Source organism: Haliotis cracherodii, unplaced genomic scaffold (genome assembly GCF_022045235.1).
Source record: "Haliotis cracherodii isolate W230 unplaced genomic scaffold, xgHalCrac1.p SCAF_17, whole genome shotgun sequence".
Taxonomy (NCBI): domain Eukaryota; kingdom Metazoa; phylum Mollusca; class Gastropoda; order Lepetellida; family Haliotidae; genus Haliotis; species Haliotis cracherodii.
In genome coordinates, this window is record NW_027266272.1 from 13,427,046 (window position 1) to 13,454,013 (window position 26,968).

General features: G+C 39.6%; 1 protein-coding gene across 2 annotated transcripts; it reads left to right on the top strand.

The window, feature by feature from the left end:
- The first annotated feature begins 1,073 nt into the window (after positions 1-1,073).
- LOC139464413 (uncharacterized) lies at positions 1,074-25,407 on the top strand. 2 transcript variants are annotated; one of them, XM_071245946.1, is made up of 6 exons: positions 1,074-1,167; positions 10,080-10,243; positions 12,869-13,034; positions 16,528-16,703; positions 20,577-20,847; positions 22,478-25,407. In XM_071245946.1, exons 2-6 carry the CDS (start codon positions 10,112-10,114, stop codon positions 25,021-25,023), a joined length of 3,291 nt encoding a protein of 1,096 aa, XP_071102047.1. In that variant the 5' UTR covers positions 1,074-1,167; positions 10,080-10,111; the 3' UTR covers positions 25,024-25,407. The 2 variants fall into 2 exon arrangements, with proteins under 2 accessions (XP_071102047.1, XP_071102048.1); XM_071245947.1 differs by lacking the exon at positions 1,074-1,167 and having other exon boundaries at positions 10,185-10,243; positions 12,852-13,034.
- The last annotated feature ends 1,561 nt before the right edge of the window (positions 25,408-26,968 follow it).

Genomic DNA, 26,968 nt, shown 5'->3' on the forward strand with positions numbered 1-26,968 from the left:
TATCACAGCGGGGGACACCAGAAATGGGCTTCACACATTGTACCCATGTCTGGAATCGAACCCTGGTCTTCGGCCTGACGAGCGAACGCTTTAACCACTAGGCTACCCGACCGCCCCGCCTTTGCTTGGAAGTTAAGTACAGCCGAGTTATGATAGAACTGCGCCAGTACGAAGCAAGATGGACCTATAAGGTCGAAAGGGCAATGGTTCCTAGGGCAGAGCATCTTCCCGAGGCAAGGGAGTTAACTGACAATAAACTGGACTTTTATCGTAAGTTAACCTTTTGCCTCGGGAGTTGAGCCCATTATAACCATGCCATGGTCCACTGAACATGCATGAATTCGAATCTCTAATTCTCACCGATTGTGAAGAACTGAATTTCGGTTGTTTGATACCCGGCCGCGTCATTAACGAACAAAAGTTAAAAGATGGCACTTGTTGTCTCCCTGCCTGGCGCTCGGCATCAATGAGGATCAGGAAAAAAATAGATGGCATTCGGGTGGTCGGCTCGGAGTCAGCCTACAAAGCGGAAGGCCGTTTATTATTTTGTATTTTACCAGAGACCATATGGTCTCTAATTTACTTACTATATTGGTGTTGATAAAGCGACGTATTCCTGTTCTGTATGCTGTGTCTGAGTGGGGTAGCAATGCTAAACAGCGGCATGGTATCTCAGTGGGTTAGGAAGAAATGGTAAGATAAGCTAAGGGATAAGATAAGACTTTATTATCCCAAGGGAAATTCATATTTCACAGTTGATTAATAGTACTAAATAAGAAAATAAGACAGTTACTAAATCTATGATGAACACATCGACAACTTTTATAATGATTTCCACATGTTTCGAATCTTCCATGTCGATGTTGGTTGTACCGATCTCAATGGTATTACAAGTCATAATATTACCAAGCGGAGATTCTAAGGGAAGTAACTCCTAAGCTGTTCACAGTGGCGACCTCCCGAATGATTCCGGGAAAAACGATTTGAAGGTTGCGGAGAGGCACGAGAAGTGGCGAATGCTATAAATAGTAACTACATCCTGTTGGGGATTTCCAAGATTCAGTTAGGAAATTCGAAAGTGAACATTTGATTTTAAATGTGGTTATGGAATGAATCGACATGTTCTTTTCGGTGTTGAGATAAAGCTAAAGAATTCCCCAATCACAGGTAAGGCGAGTTTATCATAACTTATCAGTTTCTGTATTTGAGGCTCCAGCCAACTTTATGCAATTATGGATAACAACTTCTGTTTCATTGCACATAGCGAGGTTTTGGTGTAGATTCTTAGACCGTGATCGAGCTGGAGTGACAACAACCAAGTGATGAGATATATATGCATGCCATGTTATGATAAGCAGTTTTAACATTGACAACAGCCAGGTAATAGATAACAGGTAACATAGAGTTAATTGGATGAAGCCAGATGTGCTGTAAGAATAACACATAGAACACAGGTAATGAAGCCAGATGTACTGTAAGAATAACACATAGAACACAGGTAATGAAGCCAAATGTACAGTAAGAATAACACATAGAACACAGGTAATGAAGCCAGATGTACAGTAAGAATAACACATACAACACAGGTAATGAAGCCAGATGTACTGTAAGAATAACACATAGAACACAGGTAATGAAGCCAGATGTACAGTAAGAATAACACATAGAACACAGGTAATGAAGCCAGATGTACTGTAAGAATAACACACAGAACACAGGTAATGAAGCCAGATGTATAGTAAGAATAACACATAGAACACAGGTAATGAAGCACACAGGTAATGAAGCCAAATGTACTGTAAGAATAACACATAGAACACAGGTAATGAAGCCAGATGTACAGTAAGAATAACACATAGAACACAGGTAATGAAGCCAGATGTACAGTAAGAATAACACATAGAACACAGGTAATGAAGCACACGGGTAATGAAGCCAGATGTACTGTAAGAATAACACATAGAACACAGGTAATGAAGCCAGATGTACAGTAAGAATAACACATAGAACACAGGTAATGAAGCCAGATGTACTGTAAGAATAACACATAGGACACAGGTAATGAAGCACACGGGTAAAGAAGCCAGATGTGCTGTAAGAATAACACATAGAACACAGGTAATGAAGCCAGATGTACTGTAAGAATAACACATAGAACACAGGTAATGAAGCCAGATGTACTGTAAGAATAACACATAGGACACAGGTAATGAAGCCAGATGTACTGTAAGAATAACACATAGAACACAGGTAATGAAGCCAGATGTACTGTAAGAATAACACATAGAACACAGGTAATGAAGCCAGATGTGCTGTAAGAATAACACATAGAACACAGGTAATGAAGCCAGATGTACTGTAAGAATAACACATAGAACACAGGTAATGAAGCACACGGGTAAAGAAGCACACGGGTAATGAAGCCAGATGTGCTGTAAGAATAACACATAGAACACAGGTAATGAAGCCAGATGTACTGTAAGAATAACACATAGAACACAGGTAATGAAGCCAGATGTACTGTAAGAATAACACATAGAACACAGGTAATGAAGCCAGATGTGCTGTAAGAATAACACATAGAACACAGGTAATGAAGCCAGATGTACTGTAAGAATAACACATAGAACACAGGTAATGAAGCACACGGGTAAAGAAGCACACGGGTAATGAAGCCAGATGTGCTGTAAGAATAACACATAGAACACAGGTAATGAAGCCAGATGTACTGTAAGAATAACACATAGAACACAGGTAATGAAGCCAGATGTACTGTAAGAATAACACATAGAACACAGGTAATGAAGCCAGATGTGCTGTAAGAATAACACATAGAACACAGGTAATGAAGCCAGATGTGCTGTAAGAATAACACATAGAACACAGGTAATGAAGCACACGGGTAAAGAAGCACACGGGTAATGAAGCCAGATGTGCTGTAAGAATAACACATAGAACACAGGTAATGAAGCACACGGGTAAAGAAGCCAGATGTGCTGTAAGAATAACACATAGAACACAGGTAATGAAGCACACGGGTAAAGAAGCACACGGGTAATGAAGCCAGATGTACTGTAAGAATAACACATAGAACACAGGTAATGAAGCCAGACGTACTGTAAGAATAACACACAGAACACAGGTAATGAAGCCAGATGTACAGTAAGAATAACACATAGAACACAGGTAATGAAGCCAGATGTACTGTAAGAATAACACACAGAACACAGGTAATGAAGCCAGATGTACTGTAAGAATAACACACAGAACACAGGTAATGAAGCCAGATGTACAGTAAGAATAACACACAGAACACAGGTAATGAAGCCAGATGTACAGTAAGAATAACACACAGAACACAGGTAATGAAGCCAGATGTATAGTAAGAATAACACACAGAACACAGGTAATGAAGCCAGATGTACTGTAAGAATAACACATAGAACACAGGTAATGAAGCCAGATGTACAGTAAGAATAACACATAGAACACAGGTAATGAAGCCAGATGTACTGTAAGAATAACACATAGAACACAGGTAATGAAGCCAGATGTACTGTAAGAATAACACATAGAACACAGGTAATGAAGCCAGATGTACTGTAAGAATAACACATAGAACACAGGTAATGAAGCCAGGTGTACAGTAAGAATAACACATACAACACAGGTAATGAAGCACACGGGTAATGAAGCCAGATGTACTGTAAGAATAACACATAGAACACAGGTAATGAAGCCAGATGTACAGTAAGAATAACACATAGAACACAGGTAATGAAGCCAGATGTACTGTAAGAATAACACATAGAACACAGGTAATGAAGCCAGATGTACAGTAAGAATAACACACAGAACACAGGTAATGAAGCCAGATGTACTGTAAGAATAACACATAGAACACAGGTAATGAAGCCAGATGTACAGTAAGAATAACACATAGAACACAGGTAATGAAGCCAGATGTACAGTAAGAATAACACATAGAACACAGGTAATGAAGCCAGATGTACAGTAAGAATAACACATAGAACACAGGTAATGAAGCCAGATGTACAGTAAGAATAACACATACAACACAGGTAATGAAGCACACGGGTAATGAAGCCAGATGTACAGTAAGAATAACACATAGAACACAGGTAATGAAGCCAGATGTACAGTAAGAATAACACATAGAACACAGGTAATGAAGCCAGATGTACAGTAATTATTAAGGATCAAGATAAAAAAGGTTTAAACAGTTGTGATAATTTAATTGGATCCCAATTATTGTATCATGCAGATTGACATAATGATTGTTTTCTTTTGGTATTCAATAAGTTTTCACCCCCTTGGGTCCTTGATATTCTGTTTTAATAATTATGTTTAAAATGCGGTTTCAGGTGATTTCCAGTCTGTATTTGTTAGTGTGGTGCCCTATTTAAGTGTGTAACATATAACATATTTATAACTTGCAATTAACAGCGATACATGTAAAATCAACAATAAACGAAAGCTGAAGTTTGATTGATAAATTCTGAGCTTCACATGGGAACTATTGCGTAATAGTGAAAATGAAAGTCAAAGGGGTATATCCACAAAGACTTATTTTGAGTCAAGTGAGCAAATTGTTAGATAAGCAGGATCTGTTACATTTAAAAAATGGACAATGTATACCTTTAATGGAGACCTTCATGATACACTTGATCAACAATCTCATTAAGTCAGATCTTTTACTCCGATACAACACCATTTGATATGCATTCTTGATAAAGGACACATTCACAGAAGATCATGTGAGATCAACTTTCTAATCTGCCGTTCTAAACTACTTCTCAGCACACTAATTACGTGGATCGATGCACATGATATCAATCACTGGATTGCCTGGTCCAGACTTGATAATTTACAGACCGCCGTCATATACCCGGTAGCTGGAATATTGCTGAGTGTGGCGTTAAACAAGAAAGAAAGAATTAAACAAACAAACAAACAAACAAACAAACAAACAAACAATAAGGGTGTGCTATTGAAGGTATACTTGTGTTTGGTTTTCCGTTGAGGTCAACGTTTACTTCTCACCACCATGTCCTTCACACCAACAAGGTTGTACTATTGAGGGTATATTTGTGTTCGGTTTTCTATTGAGATCAACATTTCCAAATAGAGGTGGTAAAGAATTGAAGCCAAACGGTTTAAGACAGCTGACATCTGATTTTCTCTAAACCCCTCCTCCTCTCCCCCATGGGTACCCACATAGCTTCATGCAGGGCATCTTCCTGAGGCAAGGAAGTTAACTGACTATAAAAATCCAGTTTCCACCCTTGCCAAATGAGGATGGAATTATATTTTGGCTGGACTGACAAGTCTATGCATAGTCCTATCATGAAGATGCACGATGTGAGGAATTGTATCAGAATGAAAGATCTGAATTTGATCTATTACTAGGGCTGGGACGAGTCCAAATTTTCTACCCGGGTACCCATCCCTATTACCCGACCCCCTATTTCAAGGGTACCCACTGTAGGTCTCAATGTTCATTTGGGATATTTTTTAACCATAGGACTGGCAAAACGTATTTAGATACATATATTAAGCAATCTGGTCACACTCAAGTTGACTTCAGTTATATCTTTATTCAACCATATGAAAAGTAAGAAAGAATGGTGAATAGTCAGAAAGAAATGCTTATGTAAAAACCTATGCTTACTGTAAAAAGTGACTATGTTTGTCGTAAGAGGCAACTAACATAATCGGGTGGTCAGGCTCGCTTTTTTGGTTGATGCTTGTCATCGTATCCCAACTGCATGGTTTGATGCTTATGATGTCAATCACTGGATTGTCTGGTCCAGACTCGATTATTTACAGACAGCCGTCATATAGCTGTAACATTGCCAAGTGCTGTTATACAGCCAACAGACTCATCTTTGTCTGCAGAATGGCTTGATTATGTGCAGGACTACCAAAGAAAACCAACATAAGACCCCAAAACTAGTAAATCACACAGACTGCAAACATGGTTAGTGCTGCATGATTTACTGCATCAGGTACTACCGAAAATACAAAACGCCGAAAATAAAATGTGATGATGTTTCTTCAATTCTTGAATTAATATTCCTCTTCGATAGGCATCCAGTTTACTTTCCTGATGTGTTTATTTTTCGGAGGTGAGTCCATGGCGCACAGATGACAGGTGATGTCTGTCCGTCAATGTAGGTCAAGGGAATTCCCTTATGACGTCAGGGGAAAACACCTGACTCTTTCTATCTCCGACAGAAGAGAGCTCCCTGTCTTAGCAGCGACATCTGTCGTAGCTGGGACACGGCTACGATAGGTTTAAGACAGCTTCAAGAATAGCTCTTATGGCAGTCGTAATTTTGTCGTAAGTCGCTAAGATTTGTCTCAGCTAAGACAACTTCGTGAATACACCGCCAGGTTTATATCCTCACGATGCAAACTTTCTTGGTGATTTTGCCTTTGTTATTTGTATAGCTATTTAAAGTACGTACAGTTTTCGACATAATAAGCGCCCTACGCTAATAAGCGCCCACAGCAAAATTTGCTAATTTATTGGCTAGTGAACAATCCCAATTAGCACCCCTTCCAATTGATCAATGTACCCAAGACTTATTTATTTGTGTATAATACGTGTGTTAAATGCATCCTTAATTATGGGAAATTAGATTCTGGAAAAATATATCTGTCATATATAAACATTTCAGGCTGTCAGCATAAACCACAAAATTTACAACCTTTCAACCCTGTTGTTTTTCACCAAAGTAATATTCTAACAGCCCCCTATTTCTAAGTTTTAGAGTGCCCTGGGCGCTTATTATGTCGAATACGGTATGTAGGTACTTTTCCGTAGTTTTGTATTCCATAGCTGTGCAGCTCTCTGCTGGTTTTAATTGGAAGGCCTTATGTAAGGATGTGTTGCATAATATACTCAAGGGAGATGATGAATGCTGTGCAGACAGTTTCAGTACTCTATTCCTGTCAGGACCAGGATATTTATCAGTATCTAAGGAGAGGAGGACATCCTTGACATCCTGAGCAGTTATTACAAAGACAGAAATTTTACACATCAGAATGATGCTGTTTAGCTGGAGGTTCATTATCAGGGAATTTGAGATTTGCCTGTGTAAAAACACAGTCATTGAAAATGTTTAGTCATGTACGGAGAATTGCTGACAAATACACGAGAGTAGTCAATGGGAGGGACGATATACTTGATATTGTTATCAGTTCTGAGAAATGTTATGGTGGGTACAACTGCATGGTCACAAGACAGTTGAACGTATCCTTAGCTGGTATGTACTTGTAAAACATTTAAACAACTAAAATGAAAATGTTTCTTCGCTAGGATGACTTGCGATATATATACAGGTTTTTTATATACGGTAGAAGAGACACATGTGCCATTTGAGCACATGGTGGTCGTGGTTGTTGTGTTGGTCCTCCATAGCACCGAGCCTAGCCCAAGCTAGGCGACCCGTGAAGATACCGGGGTAGAAAAGGTCTTCAGCAACCCATGCTTGCCGTAAAAGGTGACTATGCTTGTTGTAAAAGGCGACAAACGGGATCGGGTGGTCAGACTCGCTAACTTGGTTGATGCATTTCATCGATCCCAATTGCGTGGATCGATGCTCATGATATTAATCACTGGATTGTCTGGTCCAGACTCGATTATTTACAGACCGCCGTCATATAGCTGGAATATTGCTGAGTGCGGCGTTAAATAACAAAGCAACCAAGCTAGGCTGAGAGTAAGACCTTCTTTGTATCTGAACCAAGGCATAAATTATGAATAACAGTAATTAATGAGAGGTGACAGTAGTGTCATAGCGACTGATTTACGACAACCATTGTCTGAAGGACATTTGATTTAAAAGGCTAATAACCCTGTAGCCATGACATGTGCATGTTTTCATAAGTTAATAGTAATTATGTATTAGGCGCTAATCCCCATTGTTAATCCTCGCCACCTTTTCATTGTTTATTGACTGTCAGCCAACCTGGGCTACTGTATCACTTCCTGTTAATTACTGTCATTTATAGTATGACATTTATTGCCTTAACTTTCATCCCCTGGGCTGTGTTTGTTCATCACCCCCAGAAGTCCCATGTCCAGAGCAACGTCATTGTCTGTCCATTGTTGTTCATTACTATATAAATGTGTTACCATTACACAGTGTTAGTAGGCTTGGTATTCCGAGTGCTACTGTAGGGACGACCTCGAGCAAGATGTGCCGCTCGTAGGAAACATCCTGGGGTTGAACTGGAGCTCTGCTCACCTCATGTATGCCTGAGCTGGAATGTCAGCTCATCGCTGTGTTTGTGTTGTCAGAGCAGGTATTCCGCTCATTGTGCAATTGTTGTTTATTGTTTACATGTTGTGCATTACAGTGATGTCAATTTTGTCCTTTACTCCCCCAAGAACTAATTCCCCGTCAACATGCGCGTTGACAGTAGCGTGAATCAGATGATGGAAATAGACAGATGAAAATCGTCCCAAAATTGAAAAAAATTGCCACTTTGGTTATAACAGGTTGCGAGTGTTTGACAAGGTGCAAAATTTTAACGATGAGGCCTGCGACAGATTTTTTTATTGGTTTTACAGGGCTTTTCTCTCTGCTCATCTGTTTGCTTACCGTGTCTACAATTTATGCCAAGAATTAGTAAAAACATGAAGATGCCTTCGGTTGTCTACTTGGGGATTAATCCCTGACAGGTGTTCAATAGGTGGAATAGGTTTATTGTACCCAAACAGTTAGTCATAAAAAGATAGTTACAGAAATTAAAGGATATGTTAATTACCGTATTCAAAGTAATAAGCGCCCCGCTCAAATAAGCGCCCACAGCGATATTTGCTAACATATTGCTTAGTGAACAATCCCAATTAGCACCCCTTCCGATTGATCAATGTACACAAGACTTATTTATTCGCGTATAATATGCACTTGTGTGTTATATGCACCCTTAATTATGGGCAATTAAATTCTGGAAAAACATATCTGTCGTATATAAACATTTCAGGCTGTCAGCAAAAACCACAAAATTTATCTTTCAACTCTGTTATTTTCACCAAAATAATATTCTAATGAGAGCCCCCTATTTCTAATTTTGAGAGCGCCATAGGCGCTTATTACATCGAATACAGTATTCACATTGTTGAGATCAAAGGTCGCTTCACACACACAACAATGTATGCCATGCTTAATTGTTATTTTTTTAGGATTAATAGAAATAGCCACACCTCTTGATTGATGTTTGAGTTGTGGCTGACTGCTTGCGAACATATCAATATAGCTGGTAAGCATCACAAGATAGATTATTAATAGTAGAGAGACATTGCAACCAAATCTAAATATCAGCCAGTGAAAACATTTGTCATACATGTCAGTGCCAGTAGCTGATGGCCACATACCCAAATAGATTTGTTTTGGAAGCCGATTACGGAGCGTGGGTTTACAGAATTTTCACTTGGACATTTAAACACTTTCTACAAATGTTAATATTGTTTTTCTCTCGGAAATTGACTTGATATTTCCTCGAAAGTTGATATTTGGAATAAAATCACAATAGATTATTTCACATTATTTGCCCTTTAAGTGAGCCCTTCAGGCACCGGGAAAGTATTTTAAACATGAGTTTGGCATTCTGATACCGGTTTTTGAACCCTGTAAACATGATAAAAGCTTTTGGAGTGTCAGTGACAAATCACTTATAAACCACAAGATCATGCATCTGATCTCAGAGATGTTCAGGGCGATTATGTACAACTGAACAGTCCCCTCCAAACCATGAAGAATCTCTTGCTACTGTCAGTATACTGTAAATCTTGAAATTAACGTGAGCGTGAATTAAATGCGAAAAATGCGAGTGGTCTTTGCTCGTTTTAACTAAACTTTGCATTTAAGCCTCCAAAGTGATTATCAACAATAAGACGGCCTCACTGAACACTTTTCATATTGGTAATAGCGGAAATACCAACTTAAATATAAACACAAACAACTATATATTCCACATCACGTTTTATTGAGCAGCAGTTTATTGGGGGACACATTAATTTCAAGATTTGCAGTATTTCTTTTCAGGTTGCTGCTGAAACTCAGTGTCACTTGCTACAATGTTCCACCAGTCATGTAAGAATGACCTACCCCCTGACAGGCTGTACAGCAAGATCCGGTCCAGCTTTGTTGAGAATGTTCATCCCCTCCAGCTCCGGTTTTACATCGAGTGCTTGACTCGGGCTGATGAGGTAACAAATCCAGATACAGTTAATATTTAGAACTCAATACCTATTGAATACACCAATGCCAGTAGCTTAGGAAGTTTAAAAGTTTTATGAAAAGCAATGATAAGAATGGTATATACTTTGATGTAAATTATGGATCAAGATTCTGTCAGGTTATACACTCCCGTCTCAGGCTTGGCTGCAGTGATCTTAACACCGACAAATTTGCCAGATTTATATCCGACAGCCCGAGATGTTGTTATGGCTATCATACGGAAGATGCCCTTCATTTCTTTCCTACGTGTCCCTTAAACAGTACATTAAGGCAAAATATGTATTACACTCTTCAAAAAAAGAAACACACAGGTAGTATGTAGTTCATTGAACCTGACTACACAACAAATCTGGTATATAAATTGGATATATGTTACTGGAAAATGTTGGTGGCCTGATATTCAACAAATGGTGCATCAAACCACAGCCATTGGCGATTTGCAATATCTTAAACGGCATCATTTCACACTTGTTAAAAAATGTCATGGAGGAAAACAGTAAAGCAAAATGCCCATGCAAGTTATGGTATTCGTAACTCGTGGTAGTGGCTATAAAAAGGCAAGCATAAGCCAATAATTTGTCATTCAATTGTCAACATTTTTCAAGTTCGAAAATAGCAAGACTCAGCGCTGCCGATCGGAACATCGCCATAGGACATATCCAAAGAGGGGAATCACAGTCTTCTGTTGCACACCACTTCAACGCCCAACACAGCACCATGCCGTCTTTGGAACCGATACACACAGTTCAATTTCACTGCAGACCATCCTTGAACTGGCTGACCAAGAGTTACCACCCCTGCACAGGATCGCCACATTCAACTGTTCCACCACATCATCGCAATGTCACAGCTATGGAGACTGCAGGACGCATCCCTGGTTTGAGGAGAATATCAGACCAGACTGTCAGGAACCATCTTTTGCGAAGCTGGAATCTGACCCAGAAGACCAGTTATTGTCCTTGTTTTGCAACAGATCCACCGACAGCGACGCTTGCATTGGTACCACACCTAACAGCCTTGGAAATTGAGAAACTGGAGACGAGTATGGTTTAGCAATGAATCATGATTTCTTTTTCACTGGCGAGATGGAAGACCATTATGTTTATCGTCGTTGAAATGAGCGTTTTGCCCCACATTGTGTACGTGAATTCAACAAATTCGGTGGCGGTAGTGTCATGGTGTGTCATATTGTATCTATGATATAAATATATCAACTTTATTAGGTACAATAAATTTCCTAAAATCTACCTGTGCCTTTGTTTCTTTTTTGGAAGAGTGTATTTCGTAAAAGGCTATGATTTAAATTCAATTCTAAATGGTAATTCACATTTAACGACTTCAACAAATCTTTATATTTTGAAATCAGTGCACAGTTTTATTCTATCTTCCTGCCGATTTAGAGATTTTGTCTGAGATGTTGGCTTTGCAATATGATACTGCGATGTTGTTGTGCTGGATGTAAATAATGACGTAGCTGTAGTTACGAAAGATAATCCAGTAATTAAACACTTGCAGAACAATACTTATCTTTAATGTCAATTATATAATGTGTGCTATTTCTCATGTCACTTTCAATGTAATTTGTATGTGTATCATGTTTGGGAGAGGCATTCAGATAAGCAAAATATGCTTGTTTGCCAATCCCTCCACTTTATGGAAATAAATATGTTTATATCAGGTGACATGTCTTTATGTGAAGGATGTTACAACAAGCTTAAATCACCAAGCATGTGCACTTGATGAGGTTATTATGAATTAAGGCCTGAGGGATGTTATGTTATGGTTAAAAGACTCTTCCCTAGTTTTCATTGACGATATATCACCTCGAGGGAGGGAAAAGCCCAAGATAGTGATTTTGTTTATTTACTTGATCACAGAGACAACAGCAGCTTCTGAAACTGATGTCGTCTTTGGCCCATTACTGAGACGTGTTCAAATTTCAATGTTTATTTCAAAATAGGGTATCCAGCATGCACAATGACATATTTGACATTTTAGGCCTTTTGCTTTTTGTTAGTTTGCTTACAAAACAATTGGCTTAAAAATCAGTGTAGGTGGTTGAAGAAAAATACAAATCACTTTCAACTTTGTGATTAGTACTGCTACATTTGTATGAAATGACTTGTAGGTCACACTATCATTGAAATACAATTGCGAAACGATTCCGAAAGATATTGATTTGTATTTTTTTAGAATGAAGATGTTTATAAGTAATACTGACCATTTCTTAACAAACAGTGTTGATAAGATATTGTGTTTTTTTCATTTCCAAAATTCCCAACAGTCGTCTAAATTTTTGTTGTTGTCAAAAGTCATTCTATTTTTTTTCTAATTTTGATTTATTTTTGTCAGTCAGTCTCGTAAACCATCAAAATAGAAACATAAGGCCTTGTGGCAAGTTCCAAAATAAATGCGCAGCATAAAGTATGAAATGTCCTAAAACCTAAAGGTAAATATAATACCTTTTCTTTTACAGACATTTCCTGCTTTGCGACATGCGTTTCTTTTGGAAGTAAGTATATGTGGTGCCAACTTTGAGTTATTTGGCATCTTCAGATTAGTTGATTTTCTGTAAAGAATAACATATTTTGCAGGAACGTATACTAGAAACATTTAACGACCATGGAAGGACTGAGGCTGCATCTCTGATGCTCCGGTTACTTACACAGCGGCCTGGCTGGGAGGACCAACTGCTCAGAGCTCTGCGGGAACCTCAGATCAATCTGAATTATTTGGCCGATGAGATAGAGAGCAGAAGACGTAAGTCAGACAGTGATAGTTACCTTCCGGGTTAGAACAGGTCACCAACAACCTTTGCTGGCCATAGTCATAAACGACGAGCCAATCGGGTGGTCAGACTCGCTGACTTGGTTCATTGCATGAAGGTGTGGATCATTACTCACAGACCTGTGAAATGCGGGGTAGAATAGGTCTACAGCAACCTTTGCCTGCCATAGGCATAAGAGACGAGCCAATGGATCGGGTGGTCAGACTCCATGACTTGGTTCATTACATGTCGTCAAACCCTGAAGGCGTGGATCATTACTCACAGACCCGTGAAATGCGGGGTAGAATAGGTCTACAGCAAACAATTCTTGCCATAAAAGTCGACTATGTTTGTCATAAGAGGCGACTAACGGGATCGGGTGGTCAGGCTCACTGACATTGTTGATGCATGTTATCATATCCCAATTGAGTGGATCGATGCCATGATGTCAATCACTGGATTGTCTGGTTCAGACTCGATTATTTACAGACCGCCGTCATATAGCTGGAATATTTCTGAGTGCGGCGTTAAACAACAAACCTTACTTACAACATCATCGGCATTTTCTGATATGGACTGGCCGCTGTCACCTTGCAGAAATGCTGATTGTGGTGTTGAACCAAAAACAAACAGAAGTGTTATCATGAACACTACTTTGGAAAATAGGTAACGCCTTCATTGTTAGCTCAAATGAGTGAGTGAGTGAGTGAGTATGGTTTTTCAGCAATATTCCAGCAATATCACGGCGGGGGGACACCAGAAATGGGCTTCACACATTGTACCGGGTCTTCAGCGTGACGAGCGAACGCTTTAACCACTAGGCTACCCGACCACCCCTAGCTGACGTGACTGGAGGTCAAGCGAACTTTTGTTGTACCATGTTTTGCAATGTGTTTTAATTCGGACCTTGATTTGATATTTGTACTTTGATCATACTGAAAACTGAAACTCCTAATGACCTTCACAAAAACATTTTGTTTCAAACTCATGTAAAATGGTATTTGTGTCATTGGTTGAGGGTTCAGCATAAATTTTTTTTTGGGGGTGATATTTAAAATCTTGTCCTTGATTGACCTTTGTAATTTGACCATGTTCTTAAATTCTCTCAAAATCCATTTCCTCACACAGTAAACATTAGAAAGCATTAGAAAGCGATGGACCAATGAAGTTGAAACTTTACAAGCATGTTCCCACCACTGATAACATCTAAATTTGTCTAAGGCGCAGCGATTTGCTGTGCAGAGTTGGGCCCCTTGGGCCGCCAGAAACCTATGATAGTGGGTTCCAATCCCAGTTCGCCCCGATTATGTTTCTAGGTTTGTCAGCACAAAACCCGTGCTTGTGGGTTTCACCAAAGTGCTAAACGTCTGAAACCTGCATCACTTCGGGCTTTCCTCCCACATTAAGCTGACACGCCGCGATATAACTGGAATACTGTTAAAAGCGGCGTTAAACCCAACTCACTCACTAAATTTGTTTAAGAAGTTTGAGTCTGATTTTCAATATTTCATGGCAGCCATATTGAAAAAAGCTATTTCTGCCAACTGCTTAGCCATTTCTGTTCAAAATGTACTGTAATGCTCTTAAGTTATCTAAAATGCAGTTTTCTGTACACATCTTATCTGACATTGCAAGACTGTGGAAACGTAACTTTGGAATGTATGGTTCTCCTCATGATGACACACAAAAAGATTCAAATCATTAGTACGTTTAGTTTTTGTGTTAAACAAATGGAAACATTCTTGTGCATTATAAACATTATTCTCCTCTGAAAGTTTATGAGGCTCAGAGTTGAAAATTTGTGTAAAGAAAGTTTAACTGTTGTATATTGCAACAATGTTTTACAACATTAGGATCATTGGTACACATTTAGAAACCTAGTGGAAATTTAGACACTTTTTACATATTTGTTAATATTTTGGCCTTAGTGTTTATGCAGAAAAAGCAATACTGAAAGCAACTTTCTGTAAGTGGCTGTGGTGACATTTTAGACTCCATATCCAGGTGAGCTACAGCACTATTTTGGGGCTTGTGGCTTTGTTGACTTGGATGGAAAGCCCCCCCCAAAAAAATAACAATATCAAAATATAAAAAAAAATATAAAAAATTGTAAAAATAAAGATAAAAAAACTCCACAACAAAAATTATGCAAAATTAAAGTAATTGTTGAATTGTTAATACCATATGGTAGTAAACAGACATTTTCAAGAATAGTTACCAGGCAATTAGTACTTGTAATTAACCTGTAATTAACACAAGAAACTATGGACTATATTCTCTGTTTTTGTAGGGCAGTCGGGTAGCCTAGTGGTTAAAGCTTCGCTCGTCACGCCGAAGACCCGGGTTCGATTCCCGACATGGGTACAATGTGTGAAGCCCATTTCTGGTGTCCCACGCCGTGATATTGCTGGAATATTGCTAAAAATCATACATATTGCTTAAAATCATACTCACTCACTATGTTTTTGTAGGGTTTGCTTACATGGATCACTTCCAGATTGGAGTGGGGCACATAATAATAACAGTAAACAAAGTAGACACAATGTCTGGATGACAACTTCTTTCATTACTGTAAGGCGACGTTTCAGTATAGATCCTTATACATAGTATATGATTTTTTGTTTGTTTGTTTGTTGTTTAACGCCGCACTCAGCAATATTCCAGCTATATGACGGCAGTCTGTAAATAATTGAGTCTGGACCAGACAATCCAGTGATTGACATCATGAGCATTGATCCGCGCAATTGTGATCGATGACATGTATAAACCAAGTCAGCGAGCCTGACCACCCGATCCCGTTAGTCGCCTTTTACGACAAGCATAGTCGACTTTTACGGCAAGCATGGATTGCTAAAGACCTATTCTACCCCGGAATCTTCACGGGTCACACGGTATATGAACATGGTACAGAATATATATAGTGGGTGGAGGATTAACAGTAGAGTATTAACAGTAACAATAATTGCATACATGAGGGAGATTAACATGAGTAGGTTAAGTAATGACAACAGAAGATAATACTGAAACAACATGATTCGCATCTATACCGAAACGTCTCCTTTAACAGTACTTAAAGAAGTTGTTAACCAAAGATTGTGTCTACATTGTTGGTTGGTTTGTTGTTTGTTTGTTGTTTAACGTTGCACTCAGCAATATTCCAGCTATATGACAGCGGTCTGTAAATAATCTAGTCTGGACCAGACAGTCCAGTGATTGACATCATCAACAACGATCCATGCAATTGGGATCAATGACATGATCGATCCTTATGATGTCAATCACTCTATTGTCTGGTCCAGCCTCATCCGTCAACTTCTAAGAAATGCCTTTCAAACAATAGATACAGTAAATTATGATCAACTATTTGCCAAAACAGAAACGTCAAAATAGAGATGAAAATTATATGAATGGATCACTATTAGTTTGTGATGACACCAGGTGATCACAAAAAGGTAAGCGTGTTCTACTGTTCTACTTTCACTCCAGGTGAGGTTCTGATGGTGATGGACATTGAAGGCCAGGAAGAGCCCATGGATGTGGATGAAGAACCAGAAAGCTCAGCTGAAAGATTCCAGATCTTCAGGGATGTAATCAGCAGATACTTAAAGGAGCTGGTCAACACCCCCGACCACTTAGAGCAAGCTCTACGACTTGTGGGACAGGTATTGTAACAATCTCATCAAAATCAGATCATAGTTCTCGCTGCCTCCAAACAAAGATCTGAGGACATCCAAGTACAGGTCACGTCAGACCAAACTTTCGCGAACTTTGACCGACCAATGGAATAACTAACTAGAAGTCGGCAATAGCCAATCAGAAAGCAGGTTAAACGAGCTTTACCTCACAAGTTTCAAACTGGCGACTACGCTTCGAAACATATACTGGATTGAAAAATTAAAAACTGAACAAAAGAACATTCTGGAATGGCTAATAGATGGTCTAGATTGTGTGAATACAGAAATGAAGCCCATAACTGTCGTTCGGAATACCCTGTGTGTTTTTTTTGAGGTTGCATGATAAAAAATCGCATTACAACTGTCACTTTCATGATCTGCTAAGCGATGCTCTGATTGGTCCGATGAAAGGTCGTTCTGGTATGACCCGTAATGGGATGTCCTCAGATCTTAGTTTAGAGGTAGAGAAAACAAAGATCGAATTTTAGTGAGATTGGGTATTGTAACAGTTATGGAATTTGGATAACATGAACATATTTTATAAACCCATCACTGTATTACCCTCCATTGCGTGAGGTTCCTGACAAACTCGGGGAAACCTAGTAACCAGCTCATCTTCCACGCCTAGGTTTTGAAGCAGTTCTCTTCCAAACCTGGCTTTTGAAATAGATTACTTCTTAATTTACCTGCTTTGAAGTTTTACAATTCAATTGTAACACCTAGGGTTTACAACAAATAACGTTTAATAAACTTGCCTCTTGATGTGAACCTATAATTCTGTTTATAATTGGTTAAATGTCACAGTCACATGAAAATCCATCACGTGAATCGAACCTGCTACCACATATACCGTGTTAAGTTTTGTAACCCACTGTTTTGCCAGGTGATGAGCAGTTGTTAAGTTTTTCATGTCATGACTCCAACTAGTCCATGCTGCACGCTTTGAGCGAATTCCTTTTATACAGCGATACACAGTATTGTTTCACTATAAGGTGTGTCACTGTTTTCTTTTTTTTTTCTGGGATTTCTTGAAATTTAGGCGGCCATCAGGCTTTTCCCTCGCTCGTGGTTTTACATTTTCAACCAAAACCTCGGATGCGTGTTTTATCCCATACGTCATATATGTCATATAAACATGTTTTATCTAAAAGAAGTCATCTATGAAAAGAAAAAAATGCATTCACTTAAGGAACTTTAGGGTCATGAAAAAATTAGAGAGAGGAGGGTTGCCAATCTTTATCACAACTATAGTGGGTAGTGGGTGGGGAGCATAAAAGAAACGTTGTGTTTACGTTGTGGTAAAATTAGGGATATTACGTCCATATATCATTATTCTGTGGACTCCCATTTATGTTGTCACAACGTCATGGGCTAACGTTGTGTTACGTCATATTCTCGTCGTCACAACGTTGTGATAATGTTGTATTTTATGATGTGGGAACGTTGTGGGAACGTTGTATTTTTATGTTGTGGGAACGTTGTATTTTACATGGTGGTAATGTTGTAATATTACTTCCCTACAACGTTATTCTATGGACTAACATGGACGTTGTCACAACAACATGAACTAACTTTGTGTTAGAAGCATGAAATATGTCGTGACAACGTTATCTCATGACCATTCCTTGCAAAAATGTCGTAAAAACATCCCCAAAACATTTCGCGACATGTTCCAGAAATAGTTTAGTTTTCATTACACATTTAGTATACAGATTACTTCGTAAATAGATCTATATGTTTTAAAAAAATAAAACTAAGAGATGGTTGTTGTTACCATGGTTACGTTGTGGAATAATGTTACAATGTAATGTAATACCAACGTTGTCATAGAGAGATGCAGTTATGTTCTGGAGATTTTCGTATTGAGAGAAGAAAATTCAAATGCCCAATACATAGGAAAGTAATGTATTACTGCCTTGGTATTCTGACAAAATCCAGTTGATTTTGATGAAGCAGTTCTATTCCTATATGACTATCAAGAAGCAAACTGTATAACATTTCACCAACGTTTCAGAAATGTAGTTACAAAACCTTGTGTGATGTCCGATGCACTACGTTTTCATAAAGTAAATGTGCAACGTTGTTATAATGTTGTGAAATAACGCTGCACAATTATGTTAAAATAACAGTGTGACAACGTTGTATCACAATGTTTCCAATCCAAACCTTACCACAACGTTGTGACAACGGCGTGTGTTGGCTGGGTGTCAGGAAAAAATGTTGTATGGGAAAAGAGGGAGGAAGCAGGATGGATTCACTGCATCCAGTCTATGATTTGGTTGGTTGGTTGGTTTGTTGTTTAACGCTGCACTCAGTAATATTTCAGCTATATGACGACAGTCTGTAAATAATCGAGTCTGAACAACAATCACATCACATAGTATGCATTTGACACTACAAATTAATATGTCTTAACTATTGCAAATTCAGAGAGGAATTGTAGATTGAATGTTGAAGCTGGTGAAATTGCTACTGTAGTTTCAAGACTCTTAGATGCCATCCACTATAACTTGCTGTATGTTACTAACAGTGGGTTCGCCACTGTGGTCTAATGGTAGAGCATCTGCCGGAAGAGTAGAAGGTGCAGGGTTCGATCCCCGGCCGCGTCATTCCAAAAGATAGGACTTGTTGTCACCCTGTCTGTCGCTTGGCATTAAGGGGCTTAAGCAAGGACTGGTCGACTCAGAGTGTGCTGTGTGCGTGTGGCTGCTTGTACTATTCCAGACTAATGCTGATTTTATAGTGCCTGCCCCCTGAAATACCATGTCATAGTTTAACATAAATACACCACTCAGACGCAGTATACTGACTCTGAGCCGACCAGTCCTTGTTTTAGCCCCTTACTGCTGAGCGTCAGGCAAGGTAACAACAAGTACTTTCTTTTAACGTGTTTTGGTATAACGCAGCTGGGGATTGAACCCCGGACCTTCCGTTCTCCACACAGACACTCTACCACTAGACCACAGAGGCAGTCCATAAACTCTATGGATCTATGATGTACTGTCTGTGTTGATGCATGGACTGGTTACATTGGTTACCAGTGTCTCGTCTGAAAATGTTTGAACATTTGTCTCTTTTATCCAGGACACTTATGTTTATATTTTATTCCATTATAGTGACAAGTGACTTGTATCGTCAAACATTTGTATTAATATATTGTTAGATGCATACCTTGTATTCATTATGCGTGTCCTTTGCATTTGAATACGTAACTTAGTTGAAGCGGTTTCATCTGTTCAATGAAAACTGTTCACTATGACTATAATTCAAAACACTTTTTTTTCACTTACCTGTGCAGAGGGTGTTTGATGTCAGTGACATCTTCATTCAAATAATAGGAAAATAGACTTTTGGAAATGTGGACAGATGTATGCTACACAATATTGTGAATACAATGTATTCACATCATAATAGTTTATCTACATGATGTCCAAATTAAACTTTCAACATTTTTTGGCAGATGCCACTGTGTAGAAGGTACATTCACAAAAAAAGGTAACCAACTCACAAGTTTGTAACAGAAAAAGACAACTTATAGTTCAGTTAGTGAGTGAGTGAGTTGGGTTTTTAATGCTCCTTTGAACAGTATTCATTTATATCACGGCGTGTCAGCTTAATGTGGGAGGGAAGCCCCATGTGATGCCGGTCTCAAATGTTTACCACTTACTTGAACCCACGAGCAGGGGTATGGTGCTGACAAACCTAGAAACGATCAGGGTGAACTGGGATTCGAACCCAAAATTGTTTTCTGGAATGACCAAGGGAGGCAACTCTGCACAGCAATTTGCATTGCCTTAGATGACTGGGCCCCCATGCCCTCCTTAAGGTTGTGACCTGTATGTTAGTGTTGCTGTGTTTCAGATGAACGACATGATATTCCGAAGTGGATGTTATGGCTGTTTGGAGCTCAGCTTCCAAGTCAGGAGTGTCCGGTCTCTACATAACCTGAGGACCTTGTACAAGGGGGGAGCACTCCGTGATGCTCTGTCTCGGGGGATCCTCACCATGGCAACAAGACAGAGAATCCAGAAGGAGGCTGCCAGCAGAGGGGTGAAGGTCACGAATCTCTCTCTGACACTTACAATATCGGATGAAGATTTCTCTGAATGTGAAAGGTTTCTGGAGTACAGTGGTGAGATTCAATTTTCCTTCTGTGAGAGAGTGAGTGAGTGAGTTTTATGCCGCTTTTAGCAATATTCCAGCATTATCACAGCAGATAACACCATCGTACCCATGTGGGGAATAGAACCGGAGCGAACACTTTAACCACTGGGCTAACCACCACACCCTTTCTTCAGAGAAACATTTTCAATTACTTACAGGTTATCATGAATTGATATCCTTATATTTATCAGAACTGTACAATGAAACATTTGATTACATTAATGAGTCCTTGAGACAGCTTAGACTAGAAAAAATAATAGTCTTGGCTCTCAAACACTGCCCGCATAATCAAAAAGTCGTTTATATTTCCATTTTCAAAGAAATCAAGAAATCCTAACTCTAAAAAACAGTGTGATCCAATATTGCACATAGTTACATCCCTTTACAAGCACGCTGCTTTACTGCACAAGTCTATTATGGTCATGGCAGCAATAGGAGTTTGCATGCTTGTTTATGTAGGGAGGCCCTTTCCCAGGTTGATGGTACACAACTGTTTATTCAATTACATACTAGTTTGGACAAGCTAAAAAAAAACAACACCACCTGCCCGCCCGCACTATATTTTCAAAAGTCATTGCCTGAGAACTAATTCTATTATTGTTTTAAGCCTTAACAGCATCTAGGCTAGTTTTTCTGTGATGCAATCAACATGACCATGGATATCTCTTAAAATTTATCACACGACATAATGCCTATTCAATTACCTCTAACCATATCTATTCCCATAATAATATAGACTGTGTTCTAACACATCCAATATGTGATTTGATAGAAAATAATTACTCTTGTTTGCATGCAAATTGTGATATAACTTCATGATGTAATTCTAGCTTTAAAATCTGTCAGCCAGTCAATCTCCTTAAAATCAGATCTAAGTTCTTGCTGCTGCTAAACAAAGATCTGAAGACATCCAATTGGGGGTCGCGTCAGAACAACCTTTCGCGAACTTTGACCGACCACTGAAACGACTAACAAGAAGTCTACATCGGCCAATTAGAAAGCAGCTTTCTTGAGCTTTACGGCACTCGTTTCAACCTGGTGACTTCCATTTCAGACTACACTTGAAAAATATGTTGACACAGTTCTCGATTAAAATTTTGAAAACTGAACAAACGAACATTCATGAATGTCTAATATATGGTTGTGATTGTATGGCAGTGCTTCCCCTGTACTGTGCAACGCCTCCTCCATTCAAATGTTTATCCCACAGAAGCAAGAGACAGACGATAATTTTGACAGAATCAGAACGTAACTGTCGTTCGGAATACCCCGTGTTAACATTTTCGAGGTTGCATGATTTGAAAACACATTCCGACTGTCACTTTCATGATTTGGTAAGTGATGCTTTGATTGGTCTGATGCAAAGTAGTTCTGATGTGACCCGTAATTGGATGTACTAAGATCTTTGTTTAGCAATAGCGAGAACTAAGATCTGATTTTTATGAGATTGGTCATCCAGTATATATAATGTTATTGTAACAACTTTGTACAAGGGCCGATGGCCGACCAACAGAAATACTTGTCATCCAATGCTGAATTTGTAGTAGAAAGTGATATTTTAAAGGTTTGCAAATTTACCTATTTTTCATTTATATCAGATTTGCCATCACCAAGCAGTTATGTGGCAGCCCTGGCAACTCCTGTTGACGCGTTGGGTGAAGAGCAATCATCGAACGTACAGATGTTGCTTGATGAACTTCCTCCCTCGTACCAGAAACTCCTTGAGGAAGTGATCAGTTTGACCTTTGGTAAATCAGAACTGCAACAACAAGTGATGACAATGTTGTCGAAGCCTTTATGTGATATGATCAAGGAGAGCATGGATCGTCTTCATACATTCTTTAGCATTGGTGAAAGTGTAAGGAATGATTTGACTAAGATTGGGTTGAATCTTTTGATAAGATCCTTTATAATGGGGGAGAGAAATGTCCATATCGCAACAGGAGACAAGAATGTGCTGGTATGGGGTACTGATGAGAAGGAGTTTGTCCTCAGTCGGAATATAGGTGCAGAGCTTTTGGATCCTAGCCTATCCTCTCCAGTAGATACTCTGATGTCCCTAGGTTGGTTAGCCTTAAGTCCTGGTCAGAGTCACATGTATTATATCCCTGGGTCAGTTCGAAGGGCGTATCTGCTTTGTCACCTCCTTCCTCTCAGGGTTGATGAGCTGCCGCTGACCCTGTTCCTAGACCCGAAGGGTACACTTGATTCTTCTGTTGATTTCAGTCTCTTCAGTTTCTCTGGTATCTTCCTGGCATATACAGCATGCTACAGTGGTCAGTTGCCATGGTTATCACATTTCCCCACCTCATTTCTGTACTTCCCTGATGTGGCCCTGTTTATGTCTTCAATTCACGCCCATGAAACATCCACGGCAGTCAAAGACAACCTGAATGTGGTCTTAGAGCATTTTGAGTTCAGATCTTTCCTCACTCACCACAAGTCTTCTGATGTGGACAGGCACTGGAAAACATGGAAAAGAGTTGGCGCCAACTTTGGCCTTGAAACATTTGAGTTAATCAATAAGCTCAATCTTGACAGTGATGCTTTTGAAGAGGGTATATCAGTTGTAAAGGAGACACTGCTTATTGGAAAGGGTAACGTGGTACCACTTGCATCCAAAGCCTCTGATTACAACTTTCAGCTTGCCTTCAGATGTGTGGCCCTCCTTGACCTCCTACAGTGCGTGGAAAGTGTGGATTCTTTGTCCTTTTGGAGAACAGATAGTGCCAAGGCTGCTGTGGAAGAACTGCCAGAGCCTACAGAGAAAACTCAGCCAATGTCATCAAGTCATCAACCGTTAATTCACAAATATTCAGGCTCTTCAGAAAATGATACCACTCTCGAGTCAGCTGGTTGTCTGTCTTTAGATGCTTGTCGAGCCAAACGTTACACTTCCACGAGAGCATCTGACTGGTCATTTAAGCTGGATATGTCAAAAACATCTCTGGACAAGGAGCAGGTATCACTGCTGTGTAAATTCCTGCCCCAGTATGACCATATCACCAACTTCATTTTTAACAACTCAGGTCTAGAAACATGCGAGTTAAAGCAAATAATATTGGCACTGGATCCTGCCACTGTGAGGGGCCTATCATTATTGGGATGCTCATTAAATCTAGATGATGGTAAAATAGGCTTGTCTCGATTGCGGTATTTGGAATCACTGGATTTAGAAGACACAGACTTGACAGACAGTATGATGCCAGTTCTTGTCAAGGAAATAAAAAACATGGGCAATTTGAAGGCCTTCAGTGTTGGTTGCAACCACATTTCGTCTAGTGGATTTGCAATACTTTCCTCGGCTCTCATATCCAAGGCACATCTGAAAGCCTTGAGAATTCACAACATTCCTTTGGGTGATACTGGAGGAGTCGTTCTCGGTCAGCTGGTGTTTGCCCTGAAGCACCTCGAGATCCTTAGCATCTGGGGGTGTAATATAGGGGATGAAGGTGTCCGCATACTGTCTGAGCAGCTCACAGTTCATGGGAGTCTGAAGAGACTGTCAATGCGGAACAACAACATGACATGCAGGTCCTCACCTGAACTGTGCAAGAGGCTATCTGCCTGCAGGAACATCCAGTTCATCGACTGTAGCAGCAAGAGTGGGGACACGGACAGGCTGAGTGAGAGTCTCCTGATCCTCTTCAGATCTTCAACAGCATGGGACCATGTCAGTTTATGGGACTTTGACCTTGGTAAAATGTCCATCTTTGACAATCCATCGGATTTGGAAAACCTGTCCAATGTGACCTTTCTCTGTCTACAGAAGAATGGCTTGGCAGATGACAATATAAAGCGCCTAGCGACATGCCTATTGTCTTTCAGGTTCCTGCATCATCTGAATTTGAGGGAAAACATGGTAGGTGATGAGGGGGCTCATGCATTGGCCAGTGCCCTTTGCGACAAGGAGCATCTGGAGGAGCTGCTCCTGGACTGGAACATCTTCAGTATGCCTGGAGCCAGGGATTTGATTGAGCTGGCTCTGGAGCTGGATAATCTCAAGTCATGTGACCTGTCTTTCAGCTTTCAGTTGGCTCCCCCAGAAAAACAAATTCTGGCACAGATGGTAGGAACTCCAGTTCAAGAGGGTGAAGGAGATTTGTTCAGGGTGGGGAGAGGCCAGCTTGTGTTGAGGATATAATGCAGAGCAAAGTTGAAGCAAGAGGAGATCTACATGATGCAGCTGCCTCATTGCAGACTTTCCTCCAACGTGAAGCAGATGTGCTGTGATATAACTGAAATACTGTTTAAAGGAGCACTAAAGTACTCATGGAAATGATAAAAAACTGTTTTGCTGGATTTAATAATCGACACAAAGCATTACGTAGATGTAAATACAAAATAACAAAACAACTGGAAAAGTTCTAGTCTGGATTTGCTAGTTTTATCTGAGTGCTCAATACAAAATGTACTTTACAGGAGGTAATTTGTAGGCACTTTCTACATTCAAAAATAAAACTAAGTCCAAATTGACATGGCAGAAACAGGCTATAGACATTATGAAAATTAGCCTAGAAAAAAGTTATCAAAACAACAATAAAAATAACAGCTATGTTTATGTACATAATGATAATGACATGTAAGTTGTTGTTTGAGAAGGGAATATGTTACTTTTACATTCTGATATTTTGACAATGATTCTCTATCCCACAATGCCACTCACAAATCACTAACCACTGACAAATCACATACACGTGGGTTTAAAGCACCTGTTTTCACCTGTCGTCAAGGTGTCATAGGTCATGGACATTCACCTTGATCTACTAACACCTGGTTATGCTCAGTTTCACAATAATCTGTTTTGTTCATATTTGTACACACTTTTACGTGTAAAAAGACATAAAAACCTTTGATACGCTATATTTGTGCCAAGGCCCAATTAGTACGAATTGATTTTTTTGAATATTTATATATTTTGTATGTTAACTGCATTTATTTAAAATCTGAGATCGAAAAGAACAGTTTTTTTTCATTGCCGTGAGTACTTTAAACCAAACTCACTCAGTATTAGAAGCAGAGAGTGTGAATGTTGCGATCTTCCAGCTTAATCATTGTGTCCTGTACGTATTCAAGTCCAGGACCCACTTGCACAAAACGATCTTAGCGCTAAGACTATTGTAAGCCCATGTTAAAGTATGGGAGTTATGATCATCTTAGCGCTAAGATCGCTTTGTGCAAGTGGGCCCAAATCACTGACTGCAACATGACCAACATCCCAAGCCATCCAGATATGACAACCAACCAAGTTACAGAGCTCAAGGAATGATTCCAGTTGGTTTATACTGGGCAGTTATTAGACAGGTAAAGGCTTGTGTATGCTTTTTTGGTATAGCAATATTAGGCTGTTATTAGACAGGGAAAGGTTCACTCTTGTTTATGTGGTATAGCAATATTAGGCTGTTATTAGACAGGGAAAGGTTCACTCTTGTTTATGTGGTATAGCAATATTAGGCTGTTATTAGACAGGGAAAGGTTCACTCTTGTTTATGTGGTATAGCAATATTAGGCTGTTATTAGACAGGGAAAGGTTCACTCTTGTTTATGTGGTATGGCAATACTAGGCTGTTATTAGACAGGGAAAGGTTCACTCTTGTTTTTTTGGTATGGCAATACTAGGCTGTTATTAGACAGGGAAAGGTTCACTCTTGTTTTTTTGGTATGGCAATACTAGGCTGTTATTAGACAGGGAAAGGTTCACTCTTGTTTTTTTGGTATGGCAATACTAGCAATACTAGACGGTTCTTCTTGTTACCCTTCCTGGCGCGTTTGGGGCTAAAACAAGGACTGGTCAGCCCACTTGTCACTAAGGGGCTAAAACAAGGACTGGTCAGCCCACTTGGCGTTTAGGGGATAAAACAAGGACTGGTCAGTCCACTTGGCGTTTAGGGGCTAAAACAAGGACTGGTCAGCCCACTTGGCGTTTAGGGGATAAAACAAGGACTGGTCAGCCCCCTTGGAATTAAGGGGCTAAAACAAGTACTGGTCAGCCCAATTGGCGTTTAGGGGATAAAACAAGGACTGGTCAGCCCACTTGGCGTTTAGGGGCTAAAACAAGGACTGGTCAGCCCACTTGGCGTTTAGGGGAT